The 27,930-nt window shown below is 37.2% G+C and overlaps 1 protein-coding gene across 1 annotated transcript; it reads left to right on the top strand.

Annotated features, from left to right (window-relative positions):
* cnot6a (CCR4-NOT transcription complex, subunit 6a) lies at positions 1-23,749 on the top strand. The gene is made up of 12 exons (XM_048165454.1): positions 1-155; positions 1,621-1,742; positions 5,388-5,574; positions 6,218-6,303; positions 7,514-7,615; positions 7,926-7,994; positions 9,890-10,047; positions 10,280-10,434; positions 10,640-10,794; positions 16,869-17,102; positions 17,186-17,388; positions 19,786-23,749. Exons 2-12 carry the CDS (start codon positions 1,631-1,633, stop codon positions 19,996-19,998), a joined length of 1,674 nt encoding a protein of 557 aa, XP_048021411.1. The 5' UTR covers positions 1-155; positions 1,621-1,630; the 3' UTR covers positions 19,999-23,749.
* The last annotated feature ends 4,181 nt before the right edge of the window (positions 23,750-27,930 follow it).

The raw sequence follows: 27,930 nt of genomic DNA, 5'->3' as shown, positions 1-27,930 counted from the left end.
TCGTTTTAGGAGCAGCCAATGAGCGGGGCGCTTCTTATCGCGCCCTGAAACTCTCACGGCCGCCATGATGCTTGTTTGCCTTCAGTGAGAAAGAGCAGCGGATCAGAAACAAAGGAAACGCGCACTCGTCTTTGTGAACTGGTATGAGCTTACAGGTAAAACGAATACCAGTTTGAGGCGTTCCAGTTGTTTCTAGTGATATATAAGCAAGGAAATATGTTTCTTTTTTATTGCTTTGCGATTAGTGTCGGCCCAGTTTTGTAAATGTATAATCGCTTGTTAGCCAGTTAGCGTATGAGCTAATTTGCTCAATCTGAACAGAGAGGAAATGATGAATCGATAAGATTGTGATCCTCTAATTTGCATTTTCTCCACTTCACGTGTGTGGGCGCTTTAAAAACTATGACTGATTGATGAAATTATCAATGAAGCGATTCTAAATGTTGAGATCTATGTTGTTGGTTATGTAAGCAACCTGCTGTGTCCGTAGGGAAGCTACATAAGCTAACACAGTATTCTCCTATACATTAATTAACACCATAAAACCTCTTCATAGTTTACTTCTGTGGGTTCCAGGCGATTAATATCGCACAAATGCATTTGCAAAGTTAAGTCGATGTTTGTCTAGAGAGGTCCCCTACTGTAAACGGGTATCGCTTTAGTAGGGGGTCCGATTAAACTAATTCACTAAAGCAGTTAGACAGCAAATCTGTCTCAAGCACATATTCTCATCTAAAGCCAGTTCATTTTCTAATTGCTTGCTTTTAATCGACTCATTAAGACGCCCTGCAGGTTGCAGTTATCCTCCTCATTCAGGCTCGCTCAGCTAGCAGTCCTAGCTCTGTAACGTGGCTCTGGGAAGTAAGCACGAGGTGGTGGTGTTTTTGTTTGGGTTGCGTTGCACAGCGATGATGAAAGACCTAAAATGACGCGCATCTGGCCTGTTGGTTAAGTGATTAGTTGGCGATTAACGCTGCAGTTATATAATGGAAATATACTGGCACCGTGTTTAAATGGAGAGAAGTTGTTGAGGGTTGCAGGGACTTCAGTTGCACCGTTGTTTCATGGGATTTGTAATATGAGCCGGCTTTTTTTCTTTCTGTGTCATGTCTGACTAAAATTGTACTCTTGACGTGGTTCTATATGAAATTTGTTTCGATACAATAGCCATTTGCCTACAGTGCCAGCTGCACGCGCAAGAATGCGGATTTACTAAGCGTTAAGTTCATAAAACTTTGTACAAAGTTTTTATTTGAGAGCTAATTTGTCTCGTAGACAGTATTAAACACATGGTTCGTCTTAATCACCACCTTTTGAAAGCTGCTTTATGTACATGTGAGAAACGTGGTGACGTCGTACGGCGCGCGAGTATCTCTATTTGTCATACGCGTAATGGAAAAATCCCCTCAGCTATTGATTTTGGAATTGCTTTTGTGTTCTCACTCCGAGAGGGTTTTCAGTGTCATTTTTACTAGGCATCTCACCTGTTCTTTCTTTGCATAGTTGCACCCACTCTGTTTCCAGTCAGGATACAAGCACCTTCATTTGTGTAAAGTGTATGTGCTATACATTTCCTGTAATAGTGTTCGGTAGTGAAAGTGATTATTGTTTGTGTTTCAGTGTTACAGGGATGCCCAAGGAAAAATATGATCCGCCTGACCCAAGGCGGATGTACACAATTATGTCCAGTGAGGAGGCGGCCAATGGGAAGAAGTCATATTGGGCAGAGCTGGAGATTGTTGGTAATGTTGGGGTTCTCAGTGGGGGCCAACATGTTAAAGACAAATTCAAAATAGACCCAGTTTACTTAGTATGACTTTACTATTTTGTGCATTCCTGGTATTTGTGCTCGTTATTCCAAAGGAAAATGTTTGTACTAATTCCTCAATGTAGTAATTTGCTCTGAGGTGTCACAGGCTGGAATTACTGTAAAAGTTGGCATGAAATCAAAACGAACTGTTCTTATTATTTATGGAATATTGCAGTATGTATTACAAATGATTTATCTGTGGCAATCATTTATTTTTTTAATTCGAGTGCACTCATAATCTTTAATCAAAATTACTTCCTCCCTCTTGCATGAGGGCGGGACAACCTGTCACTCACATGACATCACAGAAATGGCAAACAATGATCCAACAATGACAAAATCCCTACAAAGTCCTGCCCTGCTTTTTTTTTTTTTTTTTTTTTTTCACTTAAATACTTCACAGTAGGGTAGAAAAGGCTATCACAACATCCATTTCATGAGGACTTTAAGCTTTGGCCAAAAATCTATTTTCACTTGTTTACAGCCCGTCAAGAACGATAACTATATTTGCGTTCACACCAGTGGATGATATTGTTCTGTTGCCTGTTGCATGAAGCTAGTTGAACAAACTCTGAGATTCAGAGTAGGATTGGAGTTGACAAATCCAAATAAATCCAACCTGGTTTAGATCAGGATCAGCTGTTGCACAACGCTTTGTATAAACTTTGTCAACTCAGGTTTAATCCAGAGTTTGCAAAGCGTGTGCACCTGAAAGTATGACATGTGTGGCAAACAGCAATCACACAGAGCAAGGAGAACATCAGTTTTATTCACTTCTCGCAAGAGAGCCTCGCAATTCATGTCTCTTGCAAAGATTAAGAGATCGTTATGAAAAATATGAAATAAAACGCCTTTACAAAGCAGGAATAAACACTGCTGCAGTGGAATTTTGAGAAGGCAGCTGAAAGAAAATATTACTATATCCATGCATGTGAGTCAAACAAATAGACCGAATAATTAATATAGTTTCACAAAGAGCTCAAAAGAATACATGTAAGCTTAATCTGTTTAAAAGCTTTATATATTATGCATGTATTATATTTGCTTTAATTTAAATTTTAATTTAATATCGTCAATTAATATAATAGGCCTAATTATATGAATGTCATATGAATTATACATAGTTTTAATTTATTTAATATAAATATAATTAATAATTAGCAAAAAAGATGAGCAATTTTGTCTCTAAAATGGTTTCACTATAAACTGATTTAATTTGGAGCGAGAGATACAGGGCGAGTGGCTTTATTGCATCAGATACATGTCACTTTACTCACAGCTGATTGGTCGAGTTTGGGTTTGTGATCTCTTACTCAGAATAAAACCTGCTCCGGAGTTGTGTAGCATAAGTTACCATAGCAATGAAACCAGTCCACCTTCATGAGCCTGAAAAACCAGAGTTTGCTCAAACTAATCTTGAACTTACCTGGGTAGAAACTGAAACCGGCTTTGTGCGACAGTCCACTGTTTATTCTTCATGTGCGTTGCAGTTTTGTTGTCTGCTGCTTTAAATGCTCGAGCTTTTTAAAGCAGAATGCATTCTGACTGGCTGTTTTAATGTTTTATCATTCATCAGCTGAAAAAAATTGCTCAAAGTGATTCCAACGATATATTTTCTCTGTGTCTTTATCATTATAGGACTTTTAAATAGCTTTTATAAACATGCCTTAGAAAAAACTTTGCTCGTATGCATCTTGAGACTATTTTAATATATATCTGTGCAAGTAGCTTTCAGTTCAAACCGCTCAAATGTGCATTTTAAGGCCATTTCACACTGAACGCGAAAATTTGGTGCGAAATGTTCACGTGATGACGCTCTTAAATCAAAACAATTGTTCTCTGTGGAGCCTTTCACCCTGGGTGTGAACATTTGCTGCACAAAAAAGTGAGGTTTTTTTTTTTCGACCTGTGTCAAATTTTTTCCCCCATCGCTCAACGATGAAATGAGCAGTCCGATTAGATTTGAGCTTTAGATCACGTGCCCGGAACAGCTGCTGTTGCACAGAAGGGCGAAAGTGGTGGCGCTGTTTCAAAATCTAGTTTAAACAAATGGGGAAGAAGAGTAACCAGGAGGAGATGATTATTAGTATCTGAGAACAGATTTATTCTCATTTGTTCTTTATACAGAATATCATCTGTTCATTTCCCACTGAATTATCTGATCACTGTTTGATTTCTTCCAAGTGTGCGAGTGTTATGATTATGAGAGTGTGTCTTAGATCTGTCAATCATGTTATCATATCTCCTGTTCTTCTGTAGCCTATATAAAAATTGAGAAACATTTTTCTACAGATGAAGGCAAATATGATTATTGTGATATGTTTTCTGTTTTTTTTTATGCAGCTGATGTTATTTAAATAACAATTTAGCGTTCGATCCATTATAAAACAAGGAGATGTCTGCCCATTATCGAATCAAAACCCACTTTAGATCATTATCAGAAGTTATTCGATGATGGTTTGAAGTGCGATTTGAGCAAAAACATTAATAATTATATACATTTTGAAATGTAGCTTGATGCTAATTGTACCTCTAATTATATTTTAAGATAGTTTGTTTCTCTAATGTAGTACCAAACTTTATTTATCTTAATTTAACGCTTTATATTATGCAGCAGATGATAAAGCCGTATAGGAGACATACATGAGGACAAATGCATTGTTGGTCGGTGCCACTTAGCGTGCAGGAGCGAATTAGCAGTTAGTCGTTTCGCGTTCAGTGTGAAAGGTCCGTTCTTCCGCGATTCACCTTGCTTTTTCATGTCGCGTACAGTGTGAAAGGGCCTTTAGTTTGGGACTAGATTTAAACTGGGGGTTTCGGACAAGTGAATTAAATTGTGCACGAAAACATGTACCAGTCCCGTTACTTTACAGTAATGGATAACAAATTTCTATGTACAAAACACATCTAAAATACAGCACACAGACTGATCTGCTGTGGGAAAAGTCCCCGAACCACCTAATCAAAAACATCTCATTCCTTTTATATTATGCTTTTAAATGCATTTGGAGATGAGTAACAAGCAATTATATTTTTATGAGAGCACTAACTGTACTACAGTAATTGGGTATAAATATAATTACTATGTTCAGATAAGTGAATGTGGCTCTTACAAGTTAACATTTAGTCTGCGTTTTATTTTTAATCTTTAATTTTTTTTCAACTTCAAAAGCAGTTGGTTTTTGTTTTAGTATGTAATGTTTCCTTTTTTGCACATAATGTAGGCCTATAACATAGTCCCTTATAGATAAATTCACTTTTTCTTTTCATAGCCTTTGTAAAATACTAAGCACAATATTAGGCAGGAAGGCTATAGAAATGTATAAAACTTGTTTTTAAGTGTATACACACACATGCATGCATGCATACATGAGTCTGAGCTTGACACGATCCAATCAAGTCCTGCCCTTTTATTGTTTTACTAGGAAATAAATACGTCAAATTAGAGAATTTGTAGTAACCTTTACAGAAGTTAAATGGTTTGCAAAAGCAAAAAAGCATTTTGGAGGGGAGGAGTTTATAAGTTTTGTGTTGCTTAAGCACACAATTTAATGTTTATGTTCTGTTGTCTTTGCAGGAAAAGTGAGGAGTTTGAGTTCATCATTATGGTCCCTTACCCACCTCACTGCTCTTCATATCAGTGATAACTCACTTTCGCGAATCCCGCCCGACATTGCCAAACTACACAACTTGGTGTACCTGGACCTCTCGTCCAATAAGATCAGGAGCCTGCCTGCCGAGCTAGGCAACATGGTATCTCTCAGGTGGGTGGCTAATTGGCTGTTTATTTGCACACTGTAGATTGCATGGCTTAATACAATGGAACCGCTATAAAGATTGCGGTTTGATGTTAGGCAGATGGATAAGGCTATTGTGGGAGTGTGCAGAGATCTTTTAACCCCATGCTTACTCTTGCGAGTCGTTTAGCCTATGGGAATTGTTAATTGGGTCCTTTATCTTCAGAGGTGATGTTAGTTTGCATCCAGGACCTGAGCTCTGATAACCCCACTGTTCTCATATGTGGGTGACACAGTGGTTTGCTCTAAATCAATTTAATTTGTCACAGGTTGAAATATGTTACCACCTCTCTGCTAGTGTGATTACTGCTCCTGTGGATGGTTATAAATCATGTTCTGAGAGGAGCTGAAATGCTACTGTATTAGGTACCTATAAAGTGGTTGGGATTTCATCCAACAGCTGAAATGCACTGGGCTGCAATAGGTTTTGTGCAGTATGGGGGTTCATATGCCAAAAAGACCTGTTGACGTTGGATTTTATGTAGCATTTGGCTTTTCATGCAGTATTTAATCCCTTAAAAAACCCTGTATGCTTCAGATGCTTATTGCTGTATGATTATCACTGTTTTTATGGCATGCAAATCTGTCTTTTTTTTTTTTTGTTTCGCAGGGAACTGCTTTTAAATAACAACCAGTTACGAGTTCTGCCTTTTGAGCTTGGAAAACTCTTTCAGTTACAAACGCTGGGTTTGAAAGGTACTACTTCCTTTTATAACCCATAAAAGTTGTGCAGGACCAGATGGTTGTTTTTGCATTTTCTGTGCTAGTTCTAGGGAAATCTACAGAATGGATGTAGACAGTGAAATGTAGTATTTAGTTTTTTTTTGTTTTTTTTATAAACTAACCTGAGTGTACTGAGCTTATCGGTTGCTGAAATGCATAATCAAATTAGACAAAATGCGTAATAAACACTCAAGGGCCAATGTGAATGTGAGAATGTGATTCCATGTAGGCCTAGTTAATTGTTGATGTTTTGTTGCTCTACAGTAACTATTCTTTAAGTGCTTTTAACACCAATCTGTTATTTTACACTGTTATCCATGTCATTCTACAATTGCAGTGACAAACTGTTACTTTTCGATAGGATCTGTAAAGCATGCTTTTAAAAAACACTATTCTATAAAGTGATGTAATTTATACAATTATTTAATTTCTTAAAATATTCAGCATTTAATTATAAAAGTGTTTTTTTGGTTTTTGGTCTGACAAAATGTTAACACCATTTTAAATAGTCAGTTTCCCATTTATGCGATTTATTATAGATATGCTCTTTTAACTTAGGCCACATCCACACGAAGCCAGAGCTTTCCCTATTTGATCTTCTTTTTTTCTTTTCCTCATTCTAAAAAAGCAAAAAACAAAAAAAAACAAATCTGTAAACACTGCGTCGTCTCAAGAAATATCTGCTTGACACAAAATCACTGAAACCGACTCAAAACGATGTAGTATATATGCCAGACCAGTATGTGGTGCTGTAATTCTGCCACATAGATACACTAAAAACAGAAGACTTGGAGCATGCGCATAAACCTTGCGTGCTGTGTACAACTGTTGCTGTTACATGCCGTAGCTGTGTCTGACTAGGGTCGAGACGTGGGATGATGACATCATCATTTCACAAAATATACAGATTGGCTGTACACACAAAAATGCAAGGGTGTCGCTTTTCAGATTTATCCACTCTGGGACCTGGTTTCAGGCTCCCAAAACGCCAGATCCGTCTGGACGAAACGCCGACAAGATACACATTTTTTTACGTATACAGCTAAACGCGTCTCCATGTGTACGGCCTCTTAGATTCACAATGATGGCATTTGAGTGAAATTCAGATGGAAATGCAACCCATGTACTGGTTCTGTAATTATACATGTTCCTGTCATGTTTCATGTTTGCTCGTGTTCTGTAGGAAACCCTCTTGCACAAGAAATCTTGAACCTCTACCAAGAGCCTGATGGGACACGTCGGCTCCTCAACTACCTGCTGGACAATCTTGCAGGCACCAAACGTGGTGAGTCCATTTTTGTACCACTGCACCGCTTGTGCAGCCAGCATTGAAAAGCTTCTATTCTTGTACATGCTCTTTTAGAGAAGATTAATTTCATGCAATGAAATGAGTCATGGCATTGTTGTCTTATTGAACACTTTCTTTTGATTTGCTCTGAATTACTGAGGGGGTAATTACTCTGTTCTTGCATGGCATTTCAGCAGTCGGACCAGTTCCATTGAGTCATTGCTCGGTTTTTATTGAGAGGTTCACTCGCTGACTTTTTTTTTTCCCTTTTTTTTTTTTTTTTTTTTTTTTTTTTTTTTGGCCATAGTATCTATAGAACAGCCACCACCTCGCTCATGGATACCACTGCAGGAGCCAGACAGAACACGGCCAGCAGGTGAGACACTTTCACTTCAGTTCAGATTGTGCTGCACAGACTTGAAGTCCACCATTTGTTGTTTCACTTCACTTTTACCCAGGTGCATCAATTTAGACAAATTATTTTCTAATAATAGACTAGAAAGATTCTCTGAGCACAGCCTAGAGACCGGTTTACTTCATGAGACCTAGGGCTGCACTATTAATAAAATAATTCTGAAATTGTGATGAGGTGTTTTGCAATTATTAGGTCATGAAATATTGAGATTTGATTAGACATAGTCTGCAGGCACTGTTTCTGTAAGATACTTTTCAAGCACATGAAGCTCTCGATATGCTGTTTTAGCCATCAGCCGTTTGGTTTGCTTTTATTTTTTTTCCCCACAAAATTCAGTGTTCTCCGTTTTAATGGTTTGATTTACATTTTTAATAATCAAAAGAATATCTAGCATAAGCATAATTGAATCAATAAAGTAATAATTTCATTTATTAAAATGAATAAGGCCCTCTGAAATTATTTTTCCTAAATTTTTAGTTTTTCAATTAATACAAATTTATCAATGTAATCAAATGAGTTCATAAAATGTAACTAAAGTCTTATAGTTACTTTTGTCAAATAAAGTGTTTCACAGCAGAGATTTGCTGTATAAATGAAAATAAAGAACATTTCTTGATTTTAAGTGTTTTAATAAATTGTATCATTATTATTACATTGAGAATTTTAATACAAGTCAATTTCAAGTTTAACCAAACTTTTAATTTGGTGAATTGAAGTAAAGGCCTTTTTCACCCCATTTGGGGGACCAAAATGAAATGGTGAAATGCTCGTAAAGTAAATTCTGAAGTGCCCTCCTATAGTGATAGGACAAATGCAGAAAACACTAGCGTCACACATGCTTGAGTGTGCAATAGATCAAACTCTGCCACTTATTCTGACACAGGCAGAGCATGCAGACTTAATATTTAAATGGCAATCTCTTTGTGGTTCAATTACCCAGGACGCTAGTCCATATTGTGATTTGAATTTAATTGTACAGACCTGCTTTTTATGAATTCAGAATTTGTTGTTCAACAAAGTTCAACAATGCTTTAATGCCATGTGAAAGTGAAGAAATCGCTTTGAATATCAGGGCTCAACACCTAAGGATTTTTCTACGGGCCTGGTTTGGCCAGTAGTTCAAATGTTTACTTGCCTCACCTCCAAAAAAGTAAGACACAAAATAAAATGGGCCTAGTTTTGACCCATGTAACCTCAATAAATAATGTTATGACACCAAAAGTTACTAGACTAACTTATATAAATTTAAAATATTGTTACTGGCAACTAGACAGTCAGTATAAAGTAATAAAATAAGAACAAATAATCAAATTACAAGCAATGGCACAAATAAATTCAATAGAACAAACATACAAATGAAATGAACAGCACTTTTGAGGGTTTTCAGAAGCTAAAGTAATCAAGGGTAAAAATAACACTTCATAGTCTTTGCTGCATAAATCAGGGGTCGGCAACCTGTGGCATTAAAAGGGATATTCATTGGCATGTAAAAGTGTATTTAATTTAAACAGACTTGTATACGGACATACATTTCGAGGTAATCATTCCTCATCGTCACACAGCCTGTATTAAGTTAGGTACTATAAATACTATTAAAGTGTGAGATTTTAACATGCACTAACACTCAGATCTGGATCTGACAAACCATTTGCTTCAGTGATTATCCTTCCACGTGTCAAAGTCACTTTTAAGACCTAATGCACGGATCCAATATACTGAAATGCATGCAATTTATTTCTCTATTGTTCTCTACTCTGTTCACTTAAGACCTAACCCACTACGTTTACAAGGATACTTGCCAATACAGGCACTTTGACAATTTTGATGACCTCACTGAATTCTTGTTTCCTCTTTAGCACTTTTCTCTGTGATGTGCTACAACGTGCTTTGTGATAAGTACGCCACACGTCAGCTCTATGGCTACTGTCCCTCCTGGGCCCTCAACTGGGACTACAGGAAGAAGTCCATCATGCAGGAGATCCTCAACTGCAGTGCGGACATCATCAGCCTACAGGTTTGTGAGCCAAGGCTCTTTTTTTTTTTTTTTTTTTTGGCTAATTTTGTAGCCATCTTTGTTTAAAAGCACTTTGTTCCATTGACACAAATTGTTTAATTGGTCCCAGTCACAAGTTATCTGGCACAAGTTTGTGTTTGATGATTGTGGATGCAGTTGAGATTGTGTGAAAAACATTGGCTGTGTCCAAAATCACATACTTTCTTAAATATTTTTCATTTGTGCTTATTAGGAAGTGGAGACAGAGCAGTACTACAACTATTTCTTGGTAGAGCTCAAGGAACATGGTTACGAAGGATTCTTCAGCCCTAAGTCCCGAGCAAGGACTATGTCTGAATCTGACCGCAAACATGTGGACGGCTGTGCCGTTTTCTACAAAACAGAGAAGTGAGTCTGACATAAGTATGCAGACTGCGAGACTTTAGTTTATTGGTTCTCAGTCCTGGTCTTGGAGTTCTGTAGGTACCCCAGTATTAAGAACCACTGCTTTATGGTGTAGAAAACCTGCAAGGTGACTTGAAACAATAGTTGTTGTTCTAGCATATTGTGTATGCATGTGTCATCCTGACCTTGCTGTTTCTGTGTTGAGCAGGTTCAGTCTGGTACAGAAACATACAGTGGAGTTCAACCAGCTGGCTATGGCAAACTCAGAGGGCTCAGAGGCCATGTTGAACAGGGTGATGACCAAGGACAACATCGGAGTGGCTGTACTACTAGAGCTGCGGAAAGAGATGATGGAGCAATCTGGTCTGTTTTCTTTTTTCCTGTTCTTTTCTCTACATTATAGTTGCACTCTAAATTTGTATGGTTTTCTGACACGAAAATATAAAATGTTCACAGAATATATAAAAATAGTTTTTAACTTAAACTTTTCACACCAGTACATAATTGCCACTTTGTGTTAAAATACAGTTCGGTTTCCGTGAACCATGTACTTTATAGGCTGAACCACAATCATACATGTGGTTTGAAACATGTCAGGTCTAATAATAATTTTAGCACAGCAACAACATTTATTTTGATAAATAATAATTCTTCCAAGCAATGCCGTTTTCAGCAAAATTTAGCAGAATGGTTGCCACAAGAGGAATAATGTAATGAGGTCACAGGTGTGGGTTTATAGAGTATTTTACAACAGCTTTATGGCTTAGCCAATCATAATCAAAGACTGAAACAATCTGTTTCATTACAATTAATTGTAGAGCTGCATGATTAATCGGTAAGATCGCCATCTCAATTCAGATGCCCACGCAATCTTATTCCTTAATGACAACGGTTCAGCTATGTCTATTAAACCTTTCACAAAATCACAGTGAAACAATCAAATCTGTGTTCTAGGGGTGCTCTAATTGATCTGCTACTGGTTGCTATTGGCTGATAATCGCTTCTAAAGACTCGATCAGTGATCTCTCAAATTGCCAATCTCGGAAACCGATCTCATGCTGACGATGCAAAAAGAAGTGCACCTGCCGTGAGAGGTATGGTGTGACCAGAGGTTGCGTTAGACTTTCGCACTGTCATTTTGACGGACAGGATAGTAAAAATTCCGTCACAAACAATTATTCCCTGTCATTTTTAATTTTTAGGTTTTAATAAGACGTTTAATAGTTTTTTTTTCGTCCAAATTTTCACTTTTATTCACGAGCATACAGGATAAGCAAATGGGCCTATAGGCTATACATTTATTTGTATTATGAAAAGAAAGTTGAAGAAAGACTGTGCGTCACTGCTCAGTTTTCATCTTGAACAATTGTCGTGGATCATGAGTGAAAGCAATCATCTCTTCCTCTTTACTACATTACAGTGTAGCGAAAATTAACTCAAAGGGGAAATATTAATAATTATTCATAACTCATTATGATTATTAATTATGATTAATTAGGAATATGCAAATCCGTTAATCAGATTAACTGGACGCAGCTACATTAAAATTAACATTACAATCAGTTAACCTGTTCGTCCAGTGAACGCTCAGTGTTGATTGTTTATTAATTCTAAGAAATGTCAATTTCCAAGTTATGGAAAAATAATATTTCTTATTGTACTGTACTACTCACGTAGTCTGGATCTATCACTTAAGAGGCAATTCATTAGCAGACGGAGTCAGAACCAAACGTGTATTGTGCACAATCTTTATTACCTAACTCACAAACACATAACTAAACTAACAAACACATAACATAACATACATAAAGGGTCACACACACACACACACACACGCAAGTCAGAATGAGTAATGATAGTGTTGAACCGGAAGAGATGCTGTTACTAGAGCTACATGAAATGTCAAAGGCAATCTGGAAAGGACTCATCAGTTTCTTTTAGCAATAGCAAAGGTAAAGTCTTTACAAATCAATACTAAATCGCTGTTTAGCATTAAAATGTACGATACTTGCAAGATGCCTTTAGGCTGAAGAGCGTCGGATCTGCAGGTTGAGGATAACTCTTGAAGTTATCATCTGAAGTTGTTGCCAGTCTGTTGGGTGATGAGCACATGGCTGGGTGTTGTAGGCCAGGGGCCTACCAGCCTTGCGGCCGGGCCTAGAGATTTGTTCGGTCCAGAAGCAAGGAAGAAAGAAGAGAGGGAGTGGCACTGTTCGCTGGTTTTTAACCTCTGGTCAAAGTCACACCTCTCAGTTGTTGACCGGACCAATGAAGATGTTGTAATTCTGGGTGGCAACACCCCTCCTGTCAGGGCTTTTACAACCCAGAAAGATTAACAAGCTGAGTTCTTGAATCAGAACTATTAAATATTCTTTTAATACTGATGTGTTGCACAGGTATGGATGTACCGCATACACAAACATTTAAATCTTCCCGCTACGAACGTATAGACACTAAACATGGCATGATTGAAGTTACCGTGCAGGTCTTAACATTTAACAATCATCAAACATGTAAATACAATGAGTACAATACAACATCAGTAATAATGGATACCATTTCCTGAGAAGGAATCATTTATAGCACAGTCTGTCTATACATTAATGCCATAGAGTCTGTGTTCTGTGTGGAAAATGCAGGGAAGATGCAGATTTTCTGTGTCTCTACTCTGTTCTCCATGCGACAACCGCATTCCTCGGCGCAATAAACTTGTAACTGAAAACTTCCCGGGGGATGGGGACAGACTCCAGAGTGAGCTTAAAACTATTGGTTAACTAACCAATAATTGTGTCTGATTTGCCTCAGTCATTACAACAGAACGAAATAAATATGAACATCAGAAAATGTTGCAAGATACAGTAGCTTACTGAAATCTGTATCACATCCTGATCAGTTCAATCAGTGTTGGAAACAATGTCACATAACATTATACCTCAGAAAAGCCATTCGTTGACCATAAACTTGATAGTCAGCCACAAAACAAACCATTTAAAACAAAACAAACTGGATTAGAAACTTAATTATGTAAGTATAAGTATTATAACTTTATTATTATAAAATGGATTTAAAGGTGCCCTAGATTCAAAAATTGAATTTACCTCGGCATGATTAAATAACAAGAGTTCAGTACATGGAAATGACATACAGTTAGTCTCAAACTCCTTTGTTTCCTCCTTCTTATATAAATCTCATTTGTTTTAAAAGACCTCTGAAGAACAGGCAAATCTCAACATAACACCGACTGTTACGTAACAGTCAGGGTGTACGCCCCCAATATTTGCATATGCTAGCCCATGTTCCCAACATTATGAAAGGCATTAGACAAGGGCAGCCAGTATAAACGTCTGGATGTGCACTGCTGAATCATCAGACTAGGTAAGCAAGCAAGGACAATAGCGAAAAATGGCAGATGGAGCAATAATAACTGACATGATCCATGATATCATGATATTTTTAGTGATATTTGTAAATTGTCTTTCTAAATGTTTCGTTAGCATGTTGCTAATGTACTGTTAAATGTGGTTAAAGTTACCATCGTTTCTTACTGTATTCACGGAGACAAGACTGTCGTTATTTTCTTTTTTAAACACTTGCAGTCTGTATAATTCATAAACACAACTTCATTCTTTATAAATCTCTCCAACAGTGTAGCATTAGCCGTTAGCCACGGAGCACAATCAAACTCAAGCAGAATCAAATGTAAACATCCAATTAAATACTCTACTTACGCGATTAGACATGTTGCATGGCGAACACTTTGTAAAGATCCATTTTGAGGGTTATATTAGCTGTGTGAACTTTGTTTATAGCTGTTAAAGGCAAGCACCAGCTCCGTGGGCGGAGAGCATGAGATTTAAAGGGGCCGCGCTGCATAAATCGGCGCGTTTATAATGATGCCCCAAAATAGGCAGTTAAAAAAATTAATAAAAAAAAAAAAACTATGGGGTATTTTGAGCTGAAACTTCAGACACATTCAGGGGACACCTAAGACTTATATTACATCTTTTGAAAACATGTTCTTGGGCACCTTTAAATTGGGTGCTTGCCTGTGTATAATCAAACGTATCTTTTTCATTTTATTCTGGAGACTGAATTTGCGCTATGCTGCAACACTGGAGCGCACTCACCACCAACTGGACAGGAGTGGGAATTAGTTACAAGTTACATCAGCCTCAGTGTAATGTCAAAATGACGGACAGCCTTCAGAAATTTTCGGTTAACGCGACCTCTGGGTGTGACATACTTGCAGCATTGCCGTCTCAATTTTTTTCAGTAATTTGAAAACTTTAAGAAGTGATTTCACAAACAGCATGAGTGAATCAGCACTCGCTATCTCTCAAAATGCACAAATGGCTTTACATCACCATCACGTCTACACTATAAGAAAGCTGCATGCTGCATAGTTGATGGAATTGTCACTTGTTGGGCAGTGTTGCATCATCACTAAAGTTTATCATTTGCACATCTTAAGTCTTGCCAGTGTAAACATCCAAGCGTTTTTAAACCACGCACGCGCTCTCTCTGAGAGATGGTGCACTCATGCGCAATTAAAAAGCACACATAAAGCCGTCTCTTAAATGGCTCTCAGTTCTTTTTGTGGTTAATTGCATTTAAATGTTCAAATATACACGCATGTACAAAATTACCGCCTTGAGTCTTCATGTAAACATAGTTGGTTATGCCTTAAGTGAACATAAACAGTTGAGAAAAATGCTTGTGTAACAGTATATTGGATCCGTGCATCAGATCTTAAAGTGGCAGCAGCCTATAAATACCTGTTGCTGTCTGTGTCATTAATGTTAATCAAACAACAAAAGATACAGAAAATCACTCGCTGCTTTTTTCTGAATAACTTTTGTAACTTTAAATGTAAGAATTAATCTGTACTATCTGGTGTTTTACATTTTGATTCCTTATTTAATTATTCCTTAAACGTAAAGCACTGTTTATTTCGTTTGTATATTTATTGCATTTATTTGTGCTACTGCTTGTAATTTGTTTATTTGTTCTTCTTTTATTACTGACTGTTTACTTGTCTTTTTTTGTAAATGTTAATATGCTATAATGTAAGCTATTGTGCAACAAAATTGCCCCTTTGTTAAATCAAACTTTTGACCAAATGTTTGATCAAATTTAGGTGAGAATTGTAAATAAAAAAAAAAATTAAAAAAAAATGCCTCCTTCCCCCAACTTCCCTCTCAAAAAAAAAAAAAAAAAAAACTTAAGGGGAGAAGTCCCCCCCCCCCCCATTTTCCAAAATGAAATTCAAGCCCTGAATGAATGTCTGTAAAATCCTGATTAGAGCTTCCCTGTAAATAATGCTACATGATAAAAAAAAAGGCTTCAAATAGACCTCATGATCTGTATCGATGATTGGTATCAGCCGATACTGCTTCCTGTGATCGGCCCGAAAAATCCTGATCGGAGCAGCCTTACTGTGTTGGTGCTGCCACTGAACAAGAAAGAGCAGTTGTCTTTATTTAGGTATGAAACAGCTTCACAAACAACCACACAGTATCGTTATTTCTGTTACAAATAGAGTAAATCACCTTTTGAAAGTAGATTGGCGCTTCAAATAACGAAAGTATTGATTACGTCTTTACGCCTCCAGGTGGAGACAAGTTGCTGTTAATAAATGTTTGTAATCATTCATTCAAGACCATCGTTCATCCAGTAATGAAACAATGAGTTATTGAATAATTCTTTCAACCTGATTTTTATCTTAAATAATTCATTCAAATTAAACATTTTTAAATGGACTGCAGCAGTTGACATTTTGTCAGAATCTCTAGTAAATTATTTATCGTTTAGCTGTCTGTTCAGAAATGTGGGAGAGTTGTGATCTCTATTTGAAACAAAAAACATAATTGTGATTCTCAAGTTATCCAGAATCGTGCAGCTCTAATTAATTGTACGTTCTCGCATCTTACATTTACGTTTTTACGTTTATCTTTGCTGTCATCTAATGCTAATTTAGTTCATCTTTAAAAATGCTAATTTAATAAGACTGTTAAATGTACTCTGTAGCAAATCTCAAATTGAATTTCTTGTAGATTTTATTTTTTCATTTAAATCTATTAAATTCTATAGAATTTGTGGGCATTGTTGGCTAAAACCATAAAACATTTGTTACTTAAAATAGATTGAAATATTTTATTTTGCCTAGTTTGCCAAGCCATCATTTAGTTTTTTGATATACTAATATTAAGACTGATATAAAAATTCATAACTTTATAGACAGATTTTGTTTTGTTTTTAAAGAACAACAAAATAAAAAATAGCATTTTTAAAAAGGAAAAAAAGAAAATATGAAATTACAAACTAATTCAAAATATTAAGAGCTATAATTGTCTCAGTGATGCTAACATAACACTTGTGCAGAGACTCTTAGGTCCCTGAACATTATCTAAAGCAGTGGCTCTGTTTTTGCTCCATAGCTGGAAAGCCTCTGCATGGCATGGAGAAACAGCTCCTTCTGGTGGCCAATGCTCATATGCACTGGGACCCCGAGTACTCGGATGTGAAGCTTGTCCAGACCATGATGTTCCTGTCTGAAGTGAAGAATATTGTGGATAAGGCCACTCGCAGTCTGAAGCTCTCCTCAGTTTCTGGGGAAACCAATGCCATCCCTCTCGTCTTGTGCGCTGACCTCAACTCTCTGCCTGACTCGGGTATGTGTGCCAGTACCAAAGTGGTTAGAGATGTATTTACCTTCTTGCTTTGATTCCTGATGGTGATTTTCATGCACTCACAGGTGTGGTGGAGTACCTGAGCACAGGTGGTGTGGACAGCACCCACAAGGACTTTAAAGAGCTGCGATACATTGACAGCTTGACCAACTTCAACTGCAATGGCAAGAACGGCACCTCCAGCACCAGGATCACGCACGGCTTCAAGCTAAAGAGTGCCTATGAGAATGGCCTGATGCCTTTCACCAACTACACCTTTGACTTTAAGGTTTGAAATTTTCCTAAAATGCTTCTCTCTTCTGTTTTACATTTGTTTTCTAAAACATCAAAAGGCTAATGTAGGGCTTTCACTATATCTGATTTTTCCTGCACAATTATTGTGGCCAAAAGAGTTCACAATAATATCGTGATATCTACAATAAATTAAAAGGATAGTTCACCCAAATATGACATTTTTGTCATTAATTACTCACCCTCATGTCGTTCCAAACCTGTAAAGCTGCGGTCACACTAGACTTTAAACATGCAAAATTTCTTGGGATGCTGTAACGGTCGTGATATGACGTCACAGTCTACAGTGTCTTTTTTTTTATTATTATTATTTTTTTTTTTTTTATAAACATGAATTCAACATATAACATAAAAGTAATACATTCAAAATGTAAAAATATAGAACCTACTCGACTTTACTGCAAAAATATAATTCTTTTAATTCAGCCAAGAGGTCATGCCGTGACGAATCTATCTTCTACTGGTCACACGTCTTCACGTGATGCGAATTCACAGGTCAGAGTTCACCAAACTTGAACTTTGAAATGCAGAGAAATGCACTTTTTTTTTTTTTCGCACAAGCTTGCGTTTCCGGTCTGACGAATTCGCAGGCGTTTGAATGGAAGTCAATGGAACGAAAAGTGCAGTGTGACCGCACCTTAAGACCATTGCTCATCTTCGAAACACAAATTAAGATATTTTTGATAAATTTCAATGGCTCAATGAGAATTTACACTTTCAAATGGCCAGAAAGATACTAAAGACACATTTAAAACAGTTCATGTGAGTACAGTAGTTCAACCTTAATGGTATGAAGTGATGAGAATACTTTTTGTGCCAAAATAATGACTTTATTCAACACTATCCAATGCTTCGAAGCTTTACGAATCTTTTGTTTCGAATCAGTGGTTCTGAGTGTGTGGTTTCAGTAAACGAGGCTTTGTTACGTCATAAGTTTCAAAATTTCAATAGTTCATGTGACTTTGACACATACACACTCTGAACCACTGATTCGAAACAAAAGGTTCATAAAGCTTCGAAGCTTCATGAAGCAGTGTTTTGAAATCACCCATCACTAGATATTGTTGAATAAAGTTTTGTTTTTTTGGCGCAAAAGTATTCTCGCCGCTTCATAACATTTAAGGTTGAACTACTGTACTCACATGAACTGTTTTAAATATGTCTTTAGTACCTTTCTAGGCATTTGAAATTGTAAATGAACTTGCTGTCAATAGAGGCTTCACTGAGCCATTGGATTTTATCAAAAATATCTTAATTTGTGTTTTGAAGATAAACAAAGGTCTTATTGTGGAACGACATGAGGGTGAGTAATTAATGACAGAATTTTCATTTTTGGGTGAACTAACCCTTAAAAATTAACACTAAAAATAATGCAAATCGTTCACCGTATTCCTTTTATACATCTGCAAAATCACACACGTATGTATGCATGCATATAAATTATGCAAGGGCTGTCAAAATTAATGTTAATTTTTGCCATTAATTTTTTGTTTTTACGTGTAAAATATTTAACGCAATTAATGCTGCATCTTTTTTTTTTTTTTTTCTGACATCCTTTGGCTTTAGTATATGATCTAATTTATTCAAATGCTTTTAAACCATCAGGCTTCCTACACAGATAAGTATGGAAAAAAATTAAAGACGATGGAAAAAATGTTTCCAGACTAATGCCACTATTCAGTTTTCTTAATTATAAAATTTAGAGTTTCTACAAGCAGTGTGTTTTCATGACAAAAGATTAGTGATTGTCAAACACAACTGAATGAATTCAAGGTGCATAATTTCATTACGCAAAACTGTTTGTCTTTTCCATAAGTGAGTCTCTTTTGAATGAATATGCATGTGCCACTCAAACAAGCAACAGATAAAGGAGCTAGTGATCCTCTAAATCAGACTGTACTTTGCTGTTTGGTGATCATGCAGCATCAAACCGTTGTGTCAGAGGTGAATATGCACAGGTTTTAAAGCATTTAAGGTTTCTTCTCATTTAAGTGCATGTTCCTACTTTGAGAAACCCCATGAAAAAAAACTGAAAAAAAAAAAAATATTTAGAGATGACTATTAAATATCAAATATAATGCTGAAAACAATGCTGTATGAACCATTTGTTAAATTTTGTCAAACTCTACAGAGGTTTTGTAGAATTGAGCCAGAAACAGTGTGGAATTTTGAAATGGTAAATGTGTAGGAACTTTGTAAACCATTTAAGCACGATAAGTGGCTCTGTGTTCACATACCTGAAACGCACACACAGAAAGCCGCTTCAGACAGCACACCAGTACTGATTTAAGTTCTTGAAGAATAATAAAGATCTTGAAGAATAATAAAATCCATCAATGCTACAATTGTAATGTTGTTCTTCTTTTTTTTTCAGGGCATCATTGACTACATCTTCTACTCTCAACCTTTGCTCAACGTGCTGGGTGTACTGGGTCCCCTGGACCCCCACTGGCTCCACGAGAACAATATCACTGGCTGCCCCCATCCCCACATCCCCTCTGATCACTTCTCCCTGTTTGCACAACTGGAGCTGCTCCTGCCCTACCCGCCTGCTGTCAACGGCATTCATCTGCCTGGTCGCAGGTAGTTCTCCGAGCCAGCAGGGGGAGCTCCGGGCCCCTACCTCCTTTTGCTCTCATGGTGGAGAGAGAACGAGGCAAGGGCTGTTGTGTATAAATCTGAATCTCTTATGAGGAGATGGGGTATGGCAAACTTTTATTCCCACGGATTTTAACTGAATCAGACGCTTTTGTCAGTCTTATCTATACCACCTCCCTCCCACTTTTTCTTATTTTGTTTCGTTTTTCATTTTCTCCCTCCGTTTCTGGGCACAAGTTAATATTCTGTACTTTTTTCGAAACCCCAAGGGCCCCGAGTGATCATGTAAGTTTTACCTTGAGACAGGAAAAAAAGCTTTTTTTATATAAATAACTAAATGGCAATATCTTTGAAACACGTGCAGGGAGTCCAGCTCAAGCGAAATATCATGAAATGCATAATTTGGATCATGCTATTATAAGGCCAGTTTAGAGCGAGCAGCTGAATTTGATGACAGAAAAACCTTTCACCAGCTTAGGTCAGAGAGTCCGATCTCCAGGAGCAACCCTTTAAAAAAAGGGCTTTTAATGTGTAAAGAGAGCTGGCCGAACTCATATATTTGCACTCGATGGTGCTGAGGCCTCTCCACGGACGCTCTGCCTCGCGCTCTAGCTGTACACCAGTGACGGGTTTGCGCGGCCCACCATCACCTACTGGGCCTTTGCCCGTCTCATAATTAAGTCCATTGGATGCCAGTGCAATTGATGTACCTTTTTTTTTTTTTTAATTATTCTTCATGCTTTAAGAAAGCAACATTTCAAGAGCCAAAATGGCCTACTTATGAAGTTTTCAAGCTTCATGTGCCATAGAGGTGCCCGCAGATCTGGTGCGTACAGCCGAGCAAGAGTTTCAATAAAGGGAAATCATCCGGAAACGGCCAGCTGTGTTTTAGCAAATGCCAGTGCCCGTAGCCTTTGCACCTGAGGAAGTTTGGCAGGAGATCACGTTAAGATGCGGAGAGTATGCTAGAATGGGCAAAGACAAGCACGTCCCACTCATAGACGGATAAATTAGACCCTCAATTTCACCAGTAGACGCTTCGCCCAGCCAAGACTCCAGTTCACTCCTAATTTTCTTCTTTTTAAGGTTTTTTTTTTTTTTTTTTTTCTCTACATGATTGTATACAAGCAACAAAAGTCCTGATCTACTGCATCTATTTTTTCTTTTTTTTTTTTTTTTTTTTTTTTTTTTTTTTTGTACGTACACTTAGATTTGGATGAAAAATGATTGTATTGTAAATGAAAGCGAAATTTCTATCAGTTTTAGATGTTCATCCTAATGAACATTCAAAAGACCAGCGTGTGTAAAATAATTTTTTTCAGGTATCTGCTGTGTAAAGTTGCACTTGTCCAGGTTCCCGTTTTTACCCAGTGTACCAGTTTTTTTTTTTATTATTATTATTATTATTATTTTGGATATATAATTCCACTGAGGCAGATATCTGGTGATGTGGTCCTGTTACCCGCTTTGTTATTCAAGAACACATGACATTGTGCCTCACTGATTCGTTTCTCTAAGCGCACTGCCAGTGCTATCAGTGAACACCTGAACAGCCTCAATCTACTTATACAATATCCTCATTTCTGTTGGGTTTTTTTGTATTCGCAAGTGAACATCTTATTCCTCTAATCTTTTTTGGGTGTCTACAATGTCAAGTAAAGTGAGTGTTTCTGCTGTGCCGATCTGCGCTCATGATCACGTAGTCCCACCATTCCTCAATTTTGTTTTTCCTCCTTCCATTTGCATTCTCTATTTACTGCCACTTCCTCCCTCTCAACTCAGGCAATTCACTTTCACCGTATATTTTGCTTGTGCGTTTCTCTATTTGTTCGGATCTCGTTCTGTATTTCACTTCCTGCTAGACCACGGTTATCTCCTCGTGTCGTGCCATCCAATGCATTCTGCCACAAGGCCAAGTGTAAAGCTCGATTTACTACTGTAAAGCCTGTTCTCTGACCTGATGAAAACATACATGGTGATTTTTGTCTGTTTTCTGCTCTAAACACAAGGCCAGAGTACTCTTCCTGTAGCGTGGTCTGATTTTTAACTTCGTCTACGGTGGCATTTATTGCTCTCAAAGCCAATTTGTTTTTCGTTTTCCACTCCCTCTCAAGTTTGTCATGTTTTAAAAATCGAATTGATTGACAAGCACTTATTGTAGATCACTGGTGCAGCTACTCATTGCTTTTTTAAAAAAAAAAAAAAAAAAAAAATGAAAATATACTTTTGCCATGAGGGCAGAGGTCAATTTTAATGACTTTTATCAAGCAAGAGTAAATAGATGAACTGGGGAGGACCATCTTATAGTTCCCCTTTTTGGTGTCCCTTTTTATTCCTCGCATTATCTGTCTTTTTTTTTTTTTTTTTTCTGGTTGTTTTTTTTAATTGAAAGCAACTTGTCTGGTTATATTGGATTGCTGATGGTGTTGTAGTAAAAAGATTTTTGTAAAGTGTGAATAAATAATGTATCACGTTTCCTTTCTTTGACATGAATTGTGTTGATGTGTGTATTATATCTAATAGTTTTGTCATTTTCATTTTGCTTTTGTTTTGTAATACTCAAAACCAAATTTTTTGTAAAAATGTTGGCACACTGAATTATAGATTTATATTGTTGCTAACCTTCACTTCAAGAAACTTTTGAGAAAAAAATACGTCAATGAAATCGTCACAGAGAAATAAAGAGCTGTCATTTTGTCACCAAACAATTTCAACTTTGACCCTGAGCTTTATGTGGCATTTCACCTGGTTTGAGGGCCAGTTAGTTTAAAGCGTGCGTGTGTTTGGGTTGTGGTAAGCATAGCAGACACTTCTCTCTTTCTCCTTTTTTTTTTTTTTTTTTTTTTTTGTTCTCCTCCCCTCCCTATTTTTTAGGTGTTTTCTTGCTATTGCTCTCCAGAAGAAAGTAAGTTTAAGGGTAGGATGAGATTTGATTTTTTTTTTTTTTTTTTTTCTTGTTCTGTGCACAACTTGGTGTCATTGACCTCTGAAAAACAGTCACTTCAAATAAATTGAGCATGTTTAGATATTGTTGCAATTACCATATTGTTCAGATATAATCTATTTTTTTTTTTTTTTTTTTTTTTTTTTTTTTTTTTTGGGTCAAAGACGATAGTTTCAGGTGGTGTCTTGTGCACGACAAGCAAAAACAACACAATGCTAATCATGTCAACATTCTCAACTTGGCAATAATTACTTGCATCCATTTCTACCCCCTTTTTTCAGATCAACTTGAGCAGATGTTTCTGGCTTTACCATAGAAATCCTTTTCATTTTCTTTTCCTGTTTCATAGTCAACTTTTCTCTGTCAGTAGGGGTAGTAGTTCAATGGTCAGGATTGTGGTTGAATCAGCTGAGAGTCAATAAGTATTTAGGTAATGTCACTATATAATGCACTGGACCAACTCTTGTTTACCATTTATGGAATACCAGCATAACACTTGCACAATGTTTCAAATAAGAATGTTGCATATATATATAAATAAATAAAAATATATATGGTAAAAGAATATAGATATTTAATGAAAAAAAAAAAATCAAATAATGGCAGCTGTTTTTAATTCAATATTAAGTGTTGGGGATAAAAACCTAATGGTAAACAAGGCGTTTTGGATTTCACTGTTTCTCCAGTTCTCTTGGTTCTCTGAGTAGTGATGTGTTTATAACAGGGTCAGCTTGTTTCCTTTACACCTATGTATTTTTTTCCTACTCATGGTTAAATAAATTCTATATCTGTTTCAGTCTTGGTGTTTGGTGTTTATTCTTGGATTCGACGTAAATTGAGCACGTTATGTATGCTACAACATGTGCTACAAATATAGCATTAGGTGCTACAAAAAGTTGCAAACACTTTTTTTTTTTTTTTTTTTTTTTTTTTTTAACAGGTTAGCACATCTTCCATTGGTTGAACAAACCAATAGTCACACCCCCAAACTTGTGTCATTGGTTGAAGTATGTTGCTATGTCAGGATGCTCAAACCAACAGCAATGTTTTGATAGTACACACAATGTATACAGTTTGAAAGGAAACCAACCTACAACTTACAGTTGTTTCTACATATTAAACTGGCACAGGAGACTTTAATTTTGTAAAATGACACACTTCAGCTTTAATTTTTTAACCTACTTCAAGTTTTTTCTCCCAGTCTGCCCTGATGTGCTTCACCCAGCAGATGGAGTACGTTTCACATGGCTGATCATGATTTTTTTTTTTTTTTCTCTTCAGTGGTTATTCTATTCAGTGGTTAACTCATCTCCTTTTTTCCATCTGTAATTGGGAATAATTCTGTATATATAAATATATAGAGGCCTATATATCTATGGTGTCTTATAAAACCACATAACACTATAAAGAAAAGACAAAAATGACCCTACAAGATTACAAAGGATCCTGTAGAAAGAATCTGTACAAAGTTTTGTAAGATTACAGTGTGTTTTACCAGACACAGATGAATATGTATTATATTGTCTACAAAACCCTCAAATTGACAGTCTGTATGAATGTGTAAACAGACATTTCCCTGCAGTTCCATTGTGATTTAATGCAATTACCATGGAGACAAACCCTCCTGCAAAACGATCATCACAGGGAGCATAAACAGTCAGTCTTGGGTAGCAATGCGGCAAACATCTGCAGCACCGAGATGAATAAGTCATGTCAGTCATAATTTGTTTAAACTTTGTCAATAAGACAGCCAAGTGCTACAAATTATGTATCGCTGAGAACCTGAGATACATAATCATGACCATATGCACAATGTGGAAAATATCAAAGCATCAAAACAATATCAACTCTTGACCTATCTCTGAGACAGTAAGAAAAAACACCAGACAATTACTTGGGTGAAAATGTTACACATTAGATAGACATAAAAAATTGATAGGTAGACAGTGAGACAAAGAGATAGACGTTCAAACAGAGAGATGGATGGATGGATGGATGGATGGATGGATGGATGGATGGATGGATGGATGGATGGATGGATGGATGGATGGATGGATGGATGGATGGATGGATGGATGGATGGATGGATGGATGGATGGATGGATGGATGGATGGATGGATGGATGGATGGATGGATTTGTGTTTGTGTTTCTCTGCACAGAAAATCCACAATAGGCTGTTAAAACATCACTATGTAATTTTGATGCCTTAAAGCTCAAGTTGTTTGCAGGTTGGGTTTATCCTTGGATAGACTTCATTAGTTTTGAAGTTTCATTTCAAGGTTTGGGCCATAGGGAATCTTTCTAAATTCTCTCTATAAGTCTGTAGGTTGGTTATAAAGACCCAAAGCAATGATCCGTGCTAAAAACGTTTTCAGACACAATCTCTTGGGACGGCCAATTTTTGAGTTATATCACTTTAGAATTCGCTTGGCTTTACACTGAGGGCCTTAAAGCTGATCCTAAAACCACATTTTAAATCATTTGGTCCTCTGCCAGCAGAGTCGTTTTTACCAAATGCATGCCCGTGCCTGGGCCTGTCTATCCCAATGAGGTCTATAATACTATAATTCTTCAGGTTTTGTGACTCTAGTGACAGTGAGCACCATCTGCTTCTTTGGTCCTTATGCTATAGCAATAATAATAATAATAATAAAAAGATTCATTCTAATATTGGGCCTATCAGTCTGTAAGGCTCAGTGTATAAGTGTATACAGGTTCTGGTCATATAATTAGAATATCATCAAAAAGTTGATTTATTTCACTAATTCCATTCAAAAAGTGAAACTTGTATATTATATTCATTCATTACACACAGACTGATATATTTCAAATGTTTATTTCTTTTAATTTTGATGATTATAACTGACAACTAAGGAAAATCCCAAATTCAGTATCTCAGAAAATTAGAATATTGTGAAAAGGTTCAATATTGAAGACACCTGGTGCCACACTCTAATCAGCTAATTAACTCAAAACACCTGCAGAGGCCTTTAAATGGTCTCTCAGTCTAGTTCTGTAGGCTACACAATCATGAGGAAGACTGCTGACTTGACAGTTGTCCAAAAGACGACCATTGACACCTTGCACAAGGAGGGCAAGACACAAAAGGTCACTGCAAAAGAGGCTGGCTGTTCACAGAGCTCTGTGTCCAAGCACATTAATAGAGAGGCGAAGGGAAGGAAAAGATGTGGTAGAAAAAAGTGTACAAGCAATAGGGATAACCGCACCCTGGAGAGGATTGTGAAACAAAACCCATTCAAAAATGTGGGGGAGATTCACAAAGAGTGGACTGCAGCTGGAGTCAGTGCTTCAAGAACCACTACGCACAGATGTACGCAAGACATGGGTTTCAGCTGTCGCATTCCTTGTGTCAAGCCACTCTTGAACAATAGACAGCGTCAGAAGCGTCTCGCCTGGGCTAAAGACAAAAAGGACTGAACTGCTGCTGAGTGGTCCAAATTTATGTTCTCTGATGAAAGTAAATTTTGCATTTCCTTTGGAAATCAGGGTCCCAGAGTCTGGAGGAAGAGAGGAGAGGCACACAATCCACGTTGCTTGAGGTCCATTGTAAAGTTTCCACAGTCAGTGATGGTTTGGGGTGCCATGTCATCTGCTGGTGTTGGTCAACTGTGTTTTCTGAGGTCCAAGGTCAACGCAGCTATATACCAGGAAGTTTTAGAGCACTTCATGCTTCCTGCTGCTGACCAACTTTATGGAGATGCAGATTTAATTTTCCAACAGGACTTGGCACCTGCATACAGTGCCAAAGCTACCATTACCTGGTTTAAGGACCATGGTATCCCTGTTCTTAATTGGCCAGCAAACTCGCCTGACCTTAACCCCATAGAAAATCGATGGGGTATTGTGAAGAGGAAGATGCGATATGCTGGACCCAACAATGCAGAAGAGCTGAAGGCCACTATCAGAGCAACCTGGGCTCTGAGCAGTGCCACAGACTGACCCTTTCAACATACTGTTGATTTTTCATTAAAGTCCCCCTGAAATCAAATTTTTTTTTTTTTTTAGATTTTAGTATGAATATGTTAGCATTAAGGTTATGAATAAGCTGGTGTGTTCCAAAACAATGACAAAATTCGCATTTAGGAGCACTTCAGCTTCTCATCAGATCTTCTGTCCAATCAAATGCTCTCTAGAATCTAAAGTGTCCCAAACCCTACATTATTAATAGATGCTGAAACTACGGCTGAAATCAGTCACTTGTTCACACATTTACTATTTTCTACATGATGAATGGCACTATATAGGGGATAGGGAATGATAAAGACAGTGTAAATATGCTTTTCATTCAGGCGAATGAAGTCTGGTTATATGAACCACAGCCCAAACAGTCTGCTCCAGTCCAGAGACATGAGACCACAGAGCGGATCATATCCGCAAGTCGGCGCAGACCACAAAACATATCGGACCCATTTGAATTCTGCACAGAATGCTATATTTTAAAGCGATATGGAGGGTAGGAGGAAACTGAGGTTTTACCAAGCTTAACAGCTCTGGCCGAGCTGTGAAATAAACAAATCACTATTGGCTATTTTAAATAAAAAGGGGAGGAGCTGTTCGATATGTCCTGCCCTGTCTTCCTGTTTCAGTTGAAAATATGTTAACAAATTGAATAATGCTGCAGTTCCAAGGCACTTCAGTGGGCCTTTAAGTTTAAAAATTGCAGGCTACTCTCTGAAAGAAACCGCCCTTGACTCTGTAAACAGTATAAATCGGTATAAATGTTTACACGGGCTGCAGTCAGATATATTATCCAATCAGAAGAGGTTTTCATCCTATATAAAGTTCATTTATGGGAAGCCGGAGCGTGATACATGAATTTGGAGCTTATGTTTGTGAATGTTTGCGTTTGCGATTTTACATCTATCAACAGCGTACACAGACAAACATCCTAAAAGGAAAAGGAAGGGTAAAATAAGGAGACCAAAAAGCGACAGAACAAAAAAATGAGTCAAAA

This window comes from Megalobrama amblycephala, linkage group LG18, assembly GCF_018812025.1.
Source record: "Megalobrama amblycephala isolate DHTTF-2021 linkage group LG18, ASM1881202v1, whole genome shotgun sequence".
In the NCBI taxonomy this organism is placed as follows: domain Eukaryota; kingdom Metazoa; phylum Chordata; class Actinopteri; order Cypriniformes; family Xenocyprididae; genus Megalobrama; species Megalobrama amblycephala.
Note: the sequence above shows the minus strand (reverse complement) of the source record. Positions and strands in the feature narration are given on the sequence as shown.